General features: G+C 47.8%; 1 protein-coding gene across 1 annotated transcript; it reads left to right on the top strand.

Annotated features, from left to right (window-relative positions):
* Positions 1 to 1,959: 1,959 nt before the first annotated feature.
* LOC120659650 lies at positions 1,960 to 7,190 on the top strand. The gene is made up of 8 exons (XM_039937853.1): positions 1,960 to 2,411; positions 3,027 to 3,190; positions 3,997 to 4,202; positions 5,131 to 5,385; positions 5,497 to 5,583; positions 6,078 to 6,250; positions 6,409 to 6,518; positions 6,821 to 7,190. The coding sequence occupies exons 1-7, from the start codon at positions 1,999 to 2,001 to the stop codon at positions 6,515 to 6,517; spliced, it is 1,407 nt and encodes a 468-aa protein (XP_039793787.1). The 5' UTR covers positions 1,960 to 1,998; the 3' UTR covers position 6,518; positions 6,821 to 7,190.
* Positions 7,191 to 10,836: the final 3,646 nt, after the last annotated feature.

The following is a 10,836-nucleotide window of genomic DNA, read 5'->3' as shown; positions in this document are numbered from 1 at the left end:
CACTAACACATACACTACTAGAAAATAAGCCTTCAGAACCGGTTGAAGAGGTGCTTAGGCACCGGTTTTACAACCGGTACCCCCAAACCAAGACCATTGGCCTCAGTCTAGGACACCGGGTTTTTCACCCGGTGCCTTAGGCATCAATTGGTACCGGTTGGAAAGACCAACCGGTACCAAATCATTTTTGGCAAACAAAAAAAATAAGCAGGCATCCTGCTGCCGGCGCTCGGCCCCGAGCTCCTGCTGCCGGCGCTCGGGCCCGGAGCTTCGCCTCGTCGCCGTCGCCGCTCCTGCTGCTGCGCTCGGGCCCGGAACTCCGCCCTCCTCCCTTGGCCGCCGAGATCCGCCCTCCTCCCTTGGTCGTCGCCGCTCCTGCTGCCACGCTCGGGCCCGCTCCTCCCTTGGCCGCCGCGGCGACCACGCACATGCTCCTCACGCTCCAGCCTCGCGCTCCGTCCTCCACGCTGCAGAGGCGAAGCGAGGCGCATCGGGATCGGTCAGCCGCTCATCACCACTTGGGTCAGCCTGCATGGGCAAGCGGAGGCGTACGTACCTGGGGCAGCGGATCTGGGCTTGGCGGAGGCGACGGCGCCGACGCCGTGCAGCATGGAGGACTCGCGGAGGAGGAAGCGAGGTAGGAAGGCGGAGAGCACGAGGCGAGGGAGGAGCAGCCTCTTCGCGGCGGCGAGGAGGGTGGGCGGAGTAGGGAGAGGTAGAGTCCTCCGTGCGGGGGGGGGTCTATGCGCCGAGGAGGTCTGGGTCCGGCTTCCTTCTCACCCCGGGCAGCTTGCTCTTCTCGCCTGCCACCATGCAGGCCATACAGGAGCTCCACCACGGCGGCGGTGGTGCGGCCCTCGCGCTCCACCACGGCGGCGGCAGTGCCGGCCTGCTCCCGCAGTGGCAGCGGCGGCGAGGCTGCGCCCTGCTCCGTGCGCGTGCCGCGCTCCACCCCGCGCCTGCGAGGCCGGCGCCGCTGCGCGTGCCTCTGCGCCGCCCGCGAGGCGAGAAAGGATAAGGTAGAGAGAGAGGAGAGGTAGAGAGATAGGAGTAGACGAGAAGAGCCGGCCTGGTTTAAAAGTATCGAGAAGGAAGGGCCTACATCTTTTGGTGCCGGTGCATTTGTTCACCCGGTGCCAATGACTGAAAAATAGGCACCAGACAATGTCACAAACCGGTGTCTTTGTCGCCTTCTCTATTTGGTACCGGTTTCTGGCACTACCCGGTGCCCATGTTGAAGCATTGGAACCGGGTCATGCCACGACCCGGTACCCAATGTCTAGTGCCGGGCTGGTACAGGCCACGAGTACCGGCTGCTGTTGCAGCCGGTGCTGATGCCTCACATTAGCACCGGTTGAAAAAAAACAACTGGTACTTTTGGTCGGGATCTCTGGCCTGTTTTCTAGTAGTGATAAATCCGCACCAAACTATTTTACTTAAACATGCTGACATAAACCACTTCGGACTGTTCCATCTCACGTAAAATCCAAACCGCCCATCAGATGCAGTGAGGAAGATGGAGACATGCGTGAAGGAGTCTGGTGCTGGTTGTGTTCTTAGTTGCTACGCCCTCTTGCTAACTAAGACGATGAGAAGGGATAGTCAAAGCAAACATGCACAATAGCCGCCCGACGCTGCTACTGTCCCAAACCAAATCAAACGGTTTCTTTCATGAAAGCAAACCAAATCCAACCGATCGTTAGAAAGACTATCATCCCACTGCAACTGGTTTGCACCCAAAACCAGGAGCAGCTTTTTTTTTTAGGGAGAAAAACCAGGAGCAGCTTAATGGGCATTCTTACGTAGCCCATCGACTTCGACTATCCATTGGTTTCTATATGGGCCAAGTTGTTCTTGGAATATCTAGCCCATTAATAACGAGATCGAAAGCCCATTAGGGCCCACAACCACAAGACGACCCAGGAAGGGTCCAATCAAGCTCCGAAGTCGAAACCCTTTCCCGATCCTCCGCCGTCCGGCCTAAACCCCGCCGCCGAAATGCTCCTCCGCCCCCTCCTCCGCCGCGCCGCCGCCGCGGCATCCTCCGGCGGCACTCGCGCCACCGCGCTCCCCGACCCGCCCGCTGCGCTCGCCTCCCTCCTCCTGGCCTCCCGGTCCTACGCGAAGGCCAAGGGCGGGGGCAAGCCGGCGTCGTCCACGTCCAACCGCGGCAAGGTCCGCGCTAAGGACCCGCGGGGCGGGGCGTCGGCAGACGACGCCGATGGGGATGAGTTCGCCGGCGGCGGCGGGGGCGACGACCTCGACGCCGAGTTCGAGCTGCCCACGGACCCGCTGCCCCCAACCTACGACCCGGCGCTCGACGTCGGCCCAGGTGGCCGGCCGCTCTTCGCCTTCACCGACACGTTCGGGTCGTTCGCGCACCGCAACGCCAACGTCTATGTCGACTTCACGTAGGCACCCTCCTCCCTCTCAGTTGGATCCAAATGCGCTTGGATTTTCTCTGTGTTGGTACCGCTAATGAGGTTCGGATCTTACGGGCGATCTCTCTGGCCAAATTAATAATTGTCAGGTAGAGATTACTGTGGTATCCAAATTTGAAATGGTAGATTGTATGGGATGTGGTCAGAAATCATTTTAATTAGAATTTGATCCTCTGTAGAGTTTTCTGTGCATTGCTTCATCTATGATCCAATGTGGAGTTTGGGGATTAATGCTAGTTAGATGCCCTGTTGATTTGAGCAAGTTTTGTGATCTGTTTCATTTTCGCAAACTTTGAGTCCATTTGATGCTTTCCTCATTGACTAAATTGCTATCCCTTTCTGAATGCGTATGCCTAAATGATGAAATCTTACCTTGGTCCAACTTAGATAGTCGCAACATTCTGTATCCTGTTGTATTTTCTAGTATCCTCTTTCGTCTGAAGTAACAGAGTATTCAGTTACGACCATAAGATGCATTGCTGCAATCAGGAAACTAAATATAGCTCAGATTGATTTTTTTTGTGCTATTGGATATTGTTTGGAATTAATTTCTTTCATTTCTATGTATGTGGGATTTCTTTTCAGTTTGGATCAATGGAATGCCATGTTACCAGAAGGGTTGCCAGCAGGGATGATGAAGGAGTTTCAAGAGACAAGACGGTGTGCTGTAATGGTGAGGAAGAGCTTCCTAGATCTCAGGGATAACTTCCGTAGGATTGTTGATCCGGCCGTTACAACCAATCTCAAAGGTGTGTAAAGTGTTGATACTTACACATATTGGATTCTTCGGTGCTGCTCCCTCTTATTAATGTGTTAGCTTCAGAAGAAAAATGCTGTGCATTTTACATGTAGTATGTACATTGCCTGTATGGTTTGCACTGATTAAGTCTTTTGTTAGCATGGATGATTTGGGTTCTTTCAGATTCTAGTGAACACGATTGTTGCTGATAGCATTGGCATCATGCTAATCTCTTGCGAAAAATATTAATAAGCAAATGCTACTCCTGTTAACAATTAGCATGCATCATACTTGTGGTTTGATTGAACCGATGTAATAGTATGCCAACTTTACTTTCTATTTCTCAAAATTGACCTTAGAAATGATGGTAACTATCCATTGATTCAGCCTAGTTCCTTTTTGACTCAGAATGTATACTATCAGAAGGAAATACAAGAAAAGCCGTTGAGGAACTAGGTTTATTAATTCTAAAAATGGTATGAGTTTTCACCTAGCAAGATTAATAGCGAGAAAAAGGTCCAATTTCCTTACTTAACTGATTAGTGGTATGGCAACTTTCTTTTTTCTCAAAATTGGCACTGGAAATTAAGTTCATATGTCCATTGGTTCGGCCTAGTTCCGTTTTGGCTCATAAGGTATACTATCAGAGGAAAAGAAAAGTAAGAAACTTTAATGAAAGAAGTGGTATTATTTTTCACCTAGCAAGATTAATAGCAAAGAAATTGTTCAATTTCCTAGTCCATTGCTGAATCCTCTGATGTATATTTGCTGCAACATTGTATCCCATATTTTCAACTCCTGCTTGTCTGCTTTCAGATATCAAAAAACAAATTGTCTTGGATGGCCCACGGAGTTGCGGTAAAAGCATTGCACTTGCGATGCTTGTCCACTGGGCACGTACTGAAGGATGGCTGGTATTCTATGTTCCACAAGGGAAGGATTGGACTCATGGAGGATTCTTCTATAGAAACACATACAGTGATTTGTTTGATACACCAATACAAGCTGCCAAGATCTTGCAGGTGCTAAGCTCTGTGATTTGTATGTTCTGGTTACCTCAAATAGACTATCTTGCACGTTCCTCTTTTCTTTTTTCAGTTTCTATGGATGCAAATAGAATGCACTATTATATGTTTTGCTTGTTTTACTGGTTTGTAATCTGCCTGCACACTCCTAATTTTGTAGTTGTGTTCTTGATGTACTATTAAGCATCAACTGTGACAACAAATCCAAGAATACAATGTGTTGAGCGGTGGTCATGCATAATTAATTAACATCAAATCTAAGTTTGTATTATTAGAGCCTCTTTTGTTTACAAATTGTCACTGCGAAATATAATATATGTTAAGGTTGCTGATTTGCTTAAAGATTTGATTTCCTTTTTTAAACATGTCTTACTCATGCTATTTTCTATCATTAGCTCATACTTCCTATGGCATAGCGAATTGGGTTTCTCAAATTTCAGTTTATTGATAATATGTTATTAGGACAAAACTTATGTGTGATCATTGCATATATTTTCTTTTATTTTACTTGGCTCCATGGATTATATATTAAGTGTACACATTAATGCTAGAAAGCAGATGATCTGTGATGTTTTGAACATACACAGCCTCAAAATGCGAAGCTCACCCTCTCAAAAAAAAAAAGCTCACCACTAATTTTTATCATGGCATATTATAGATCCTATTGAAATCAATGCCATGAAAGTGCTTTGGATACATTTATGTACTTATCAATTATATGTGTTCAATCTGAATATTTTGAAAGATAATTGGTGTCGGCATGTACGGCATATCCACAACATCGTTTTTATAATTAGAACATAGTACATCTTAAGCCTCGTATGTATCATGCAAATAGGATGCATATCTAGGAATACCTTGCTACTAAAGCATGCTGGATAGAAAAAAAAACATTCCTCTAAATATGTCTCTATTGCTGCTTCAGGATTTCTTGAAGTACAACGAAACACGATTACTGCAATTACCATGTCAAATTTTCGAGCCTATCCCCCTGGGAGAAGGTGCTGGTGTTGGAAAGATGAAAGGGGCTGACACAGTGGAAATGCCTGAAGGGTCCACATTGTATGATCTCATCCAGACTGGGATAACCCACACGCATGCTTCTGTTGGTGTTGTAGTTCGCTTAAGGAAGGAACTATCCCTTGTTAAAGATGTGCCTGTATTGTTTGCAATTGATCAGGTAAGTTCAAGTGTTGAGATCATAATTGAACTGGCTGTTGTGACGTCAATTACTGATGGTTATCTGGATTAAACACCCGATTACATGGAATGTTTTCTGTGTCTTGTGCAGTACAATAGTTGGTTTACATTCAGTGAGTTTCAGGAGCCCGTAACTGTTAGATCTTGTCGACCAATCCATGCGAAAGAGCTTACAATGGTTTGTTGCACTGAGCTGCTTACATAATGTTCAAGCATTACATTCCTTTATGCCCCTCAGCATCCTCATTTGAAAGCAGAAAATGGTTGCATATCCTTTCTGCTTATTTTCATGTTTTTTGGTTGTGGTTAGTAAAAATTGTTAAGGTTCTTACCCATTTATGTGTATTCATTCTCTTATCTTCTGTAACCTCTCATGTGCTCTGTTATGTTGCCTGATATAGCAAGTATATGGTTTGGGAGTTTTCTTTAATAAAAAAAATGAAGGTGTACATTTTTTTCTAGCTGGTAATCTGTAAAAATTTATCAGGTGTGTGTTCAATGTGCATTGTAGCACTTCTAACATTAGTACTTGATTTCCTGTGCATAGTTCACAGCTCATGATAGTAACTGTTTTTTGTCTTGAAAATCAAAATACATATGTAAGATGAGGTTTTGTGTAGGTCGTGTGACACTTGTTTCTTAATGTTACACTTGTTTCTTAATTTTCAACAGGTCAATGCTTATAGGTCAATGTTACACAATGATATGATGGTAGGAGCCTTTTCACACTCAACGGCTGTTGGCAAACTACGGCAGGAGCTTCCAGATGTTCCTTCTGACGCTCGTTTGATGTTTCCACGTTACACCTTAGAAGAAGCTGAGACTGTGTGTTACTATTATATGAGGTAGTCCTTTTAGAAAATTGTCATTTTTTAAAAAAAACTGGTGGTAGTGTTGTATTTTCTGCCTCGGCTGACTCTGGCATATGCTCGCACAAGTTTCCAAGTGTATATATTACTTGTTAGTTCAATCAATGAGCATTGGAAATCTACTTCTTGGCCAGGCAAAAGATCATTCGGCGTGAGAGTTTTTCAGAAGAGAAGTGGAAAAAGATCTATTATTTATCAAATGGAAACGGCTCAGAGATGAGATGGCTTGCTGCCTTTGTTTGAGGTAGTATACCACACCTGAAGTTTTGCAGTAGCTGTAGAATATTGTTAAGGCAAAAATACATTGTTATCCACAAATAATGATTATTAATAATGTTATGCAATCCTTTCTTAGATGACAATAATGATTTGTAATCTAGACATAATGCATGTATTTTTCTAAGCAATTTTTTCATCCCATTGAAATCATTAGCTATTAATAAATTTTTTATCTTTTTTCTACTAGTATTTTTTATCTTTCTTCTTTCTATTGAAATAATTAGCTATTAGTAATTTTCTGATCTTGCCTGCGCATTTATCATGCAGCTTCGTGTGCCCAGATTATGTTCAGTTTTGATGGCAGTCTAGAAAGATTGCCACTTCTATTTCAACATGCTGTTCGACAACACAGTTCTCCATTGTTGTATACTTGTAGTCTCTCTTATGAAATTCCTAGGAGCAAATTGCCTACAGCATCCATCGATTGTACTGACTTGCTGGGTAGAATTTGATTGTTATTATGAGATCCCCTGCAGTCCTCAGTGATGCTAGATGCAAAATAATAACTACCTGATGTGTAACATTGTTCTTGGAGATGTTTTCATATGTTTTGGCTCCCGTATATATTTTTCCTGCAGGCTGCAGCTGCGACTGATGCTCTCACTAGACCAATGAATGTGACATGAGTTTATGTCAATCTATTCAATTATGGCAATATTGCTGAATTGAGTCACATTTAATGGTCTTTCATTTTTTTGTTGTATCATAATAATGCAATTATTTAACTAGGGAACAATCCCTTTCTTTCCACGATTTGAAAGGTTACATGGAGGCGGCAGAGCCCCTATTACAACATATTAGTTGAGGTTTCGTTGTTGTTTTTTGATTCTAGGTGATACCACTTTTGTCTATGAATTTCGTTGTTTACTTCTGTTTGCTCAGGGATTACTTCAGGCGTTGCGCTGTTGCTCCTGTCTCTCCATATATCGCATGGTAAAAGAAAATAACTTTAAAAGTTTGAATCATGCACAAAAATGAATTTCCCCATTGATTAGCAAACTATACTTCAATGCTCCAGAACTGGTAGGTGAAAAAATCAGAGTTGTGTATCTGACGCTGAACCGTGATACAGAGTTACTCTGTTTTCAGATGATCAAAGAGCAGATTAATAATCAGGAGATGTCAGATGTCTGAATCTGCAATCACTAGGCAGCAGCTGATCGTAGACTCGCGCCCTCTTCTTCTACTGAGGTCATCTCTTCGTCAGAGCTAGAAGACGGCGCCGGCGCCGCCGCGCGCGCCCTGAACGCCGGGAGGTCCAGGATGTGTGGCAGCAGCAGCTCGAGCACCGCCTCCGCGTCCTCGTCGTCCTCCTCCACCATGGCGCTGGCACCGTCACCGACGTCGCCGTCGCCATCCTCGCCACGGTCGTCTACGAAGCTTCCGTGGTCGTCGTCCACCACGAGGCCGCCGTCATCGTATCCGTCGGCACCGCCGCCGCCGCCGACACGCGGCTCTTGCCGCTCCGGTTCTACGGCAGCAGCAGCCGCGACCCGCGACTCCTCGAGGAACCGCAGGAACTCGTCGCGAACTTCCCCGTCGAGACACGCCACCGGCACGCGCGGCGGCGGCGGCGGCGGCGGCGGCGCGGCTTCGTCCAGCTCGGCGAGAACGTCGCCCTGGAGCCGCTCCACCGGAAGCGGCGAGGCTACGGAGCAGGACGGCTCCATGTGCCGCCGCCGTGCGCGGTCGGATTCAGGATCGGAAAGCCTTGGAGAAGAAGGGCGCGGCGGTGATGGGAGAAGGGCGCGGCGGTGATGGGAGAATGGCGCGGGCGCCGTGCGGCCGCGAGGTTCTGGTTTTGTACACCCACGGGTGACAGCCTGACATGGCGAGTCGGATTCGAACTCGGCTTTCCAAGTCCGCGTCAAACTCGGAGTCCTGCTCCGTGGGGTTTCTTTTCATCAAATTTGTTAAAACCTATTGGGATAATTTAGAAAAAAATTTGTGTTCAACACTTTTTACATGCTCAGTAGAGATATTTCTTGTGCACTCAACATCTTTAGAGACTTTATTTAACAATTAAGAAACCTTGTTCAACAATATGTAATGTCCTAGAAATGCTAGCGGCGTTGCCGCGTATGGCCAGTGTGTAGACTGCTTCCACTGCAGATGGGCCTCTGATTTTCCGTCTGCTATAGTAAGTTGAGGTAGCTAAGGATCGGATGGGTACTGGGGCTTCTTATCCGTTGATTTTGAGATCTCTTGCCTGTGTTAGTTATTTTTTTTAGTGAGCTCCGACATTATAATTATTACTTACAACTTTAGTGGTACATAAACTAATATGTAGAGTAATAGTTATTTTATGTAGGTAGCTCTTTAATTTTTTCTTAGGCGACATAGGCAAGGCAAATTTGTCGCTTTGTTGTTTTCACGTAGGTGTCTTGGTTCGGGGAGGGCAGCGCCATCGCGCGTGCTTGCTCGAGCTCGACCGTAGTGGCGTAGCTGCGGCACCCGGCACTCCGCCCTCTCCTGCTCCTTCCTCCGGTGCCTTTCCATGGCGGGCGCGTAGTGGCGTAGCTGCGGCACCCGGCACTCTGCCCTCTCCTGCTCCTTCCTCCGGTGCCTTTCCATGGCTGGCGGACAGTGGATGTACCTGTGCTACGTTTTTTTATTTTTTAACTTGTGGTAGGATAAATATTTTTCTTAAATAAATGTTGTAGATTCTGTAATATTAGGCATATTTTGTTTTGAAGTGTATGTTCGGTTGAAATGTGAAAATTTGTGTAGGAGAATTGGAAAAGAGCATTGAATTCTATATTCTTTATATGAAATTTGTAGATTTTTTGAATGTGGAGTAAAAAGTACCTCAGAGAGAGGGATGTAGTGCGGGTTATTTTTGTTAAAGAACACAGGGGCTTTCAAAAAATTACCTTAGAGGAGGATTGTACTGCCAGTCTGAGAGGAGAGAGGGACAGCGGGCATGATTTTTATAAAATCCGAGGGCTTCTTTTTGCAAATTTGCTGGCCACCAGCCCAATCTGGACCATCCGTCGCGCGATGCAACGGCCGAGATTTGCTGTCGACGTGGCTCGATGATGTCTCTTTTCGAATCATCAAAGATTCCAATTCGCATTTCCGATGTTTACTACAATTTCTAAAAATGTAGATCATGTCATTATGTCAAGGATCAAACTATCTCGAAATAGTCCAACAACGAAATGCCTCCTGGCTACGATTTTCTAGTAAATATAATGATATCGATTATGCTTGTTTTTATGAAATTTAGAATGATGTGATTTGAAATTTAGCTTAATGTATCTACCTTAATGTTAATTGGGAATAGATTAGGATATTAAAAGATTGAAGGTGTCGTGTCACATCTAACGACCAAGTATATACCGGAGACAAACACTTGCCGATAGATGGGCAGGGGAGGCGGCTTCCTCGAAGCTTCCTTGGCATGGTGGGACGCTGCTGGGACGCTGGGTGGCCGTGGCATCCACCACGTGCGTGGGACCCACTGCCCAATCCATCGTTGCGCACGGATGAGAATGAGATGCGGCTGCGCATTCATCTTCTTTCTACCCCTTCTTGGTTATCGCATCTCCTGCACGCGGGCAAGCAGTGCGGCTCTGGGCATGCTCAAGCGGCGAAGCGACCTTGGGCGATATCGAGCACACGCTGATGAGCTCTAGCGGAGCGAGCGAGCTAGCTGGAGACGGCGCAGGCTTGGCGGCTGTAGGTAGTCCAGCTCCTTCAGGCCTCCAGGCTGCTCTCCCTCGGCGGACGGCATGGGCGAGGTCTCTCTCTCTCTCCGCACGCGAGGCGCCCCTCCCCTGCTTGCTACGCCGGGAGCGCCGCCCCTCCCATCGTCCCTCCCCGGCCATTGTGCCCCTCCGCTCCTCCCTCCCCGGCCGCTACGCCCCTCCCCTCCTCCCTCCCCACAGCCGCGGAGCTGTGCGGTGTGGACGGGCCTCGCTGCGGCCAACTCCCGACGGAGGCGAGGCGGGCGGACGGCGGGGCTGGCCAGATCCGCTGGGGCCACGGCGTCGCGGCTGAGGCCCTCGCGCGGGGAGCGGGGGCCGGCGAGCGCGCTGTGGGCGAGCGCGCGTGGCAGGCGCTGTGGCTCGGTCTCCTTGCTCTCCCTCTCTCCCTCCCTCTCTGTCTGGTGGCGGGCAGCGGGGCGGCGAGCTGCAGCTCTATCGGGCGGCCTCGACGGCAGACGGCGGGGCTGGGCAGATCTGGCGGCCTGGAGCTCGGCACCGCGGGGAGACGGCGGGGCTGGCCAGATCCGGTGGCCTCGAGCTCCGCCCGTGGCGGCGGCAGCCGGATCTGGCAGC

Source organism: Panicum virgatum, chromosome 2N, assembly GCF_016808335.1.
Source record: "Panicum virgatum strain AP13 chromosome 2N, P.virgatum_v5, whole genome shotgun sequence".
Taxonomy (NCBI): Eukaryota; Viridiplantae; Streptophyta; class Magnoliopsida; order Poales; family Poaceae; genus Panicum; species Panicum virgatum.
This window is presented reverse-complemented; position numbering and strand designations above follow the sequence as displayed.

What these genes read in the sequence shown, in the direction of transcription:
- LOC120659650 (XM_039937853.1), top strand. Translation starts at nt 1,999, where the DNA reads ATGCTCCTCCGCCCCCTCCTCCGCCGCGCCGCCGCCGCGGCATCCTCC. An exon ending in AACGTCTATGTCGACTTCAC is followed by an intron (nt 2,412 to 3,026) that starts GTAGGCACCCTC and finishes ATTTCTTTTCAG; the next exon opens with TTTGGATCAATGGAATGCCA. An exon ending in CGTTACAACCAATCTCAAAG is followed by an intron (nt 3,191 to 3,996) that starts GTGTGTAAAGTG and finishes GTCTGCTTTCAG; the next exon opens with ATATCAAAAAACAAATTGTC.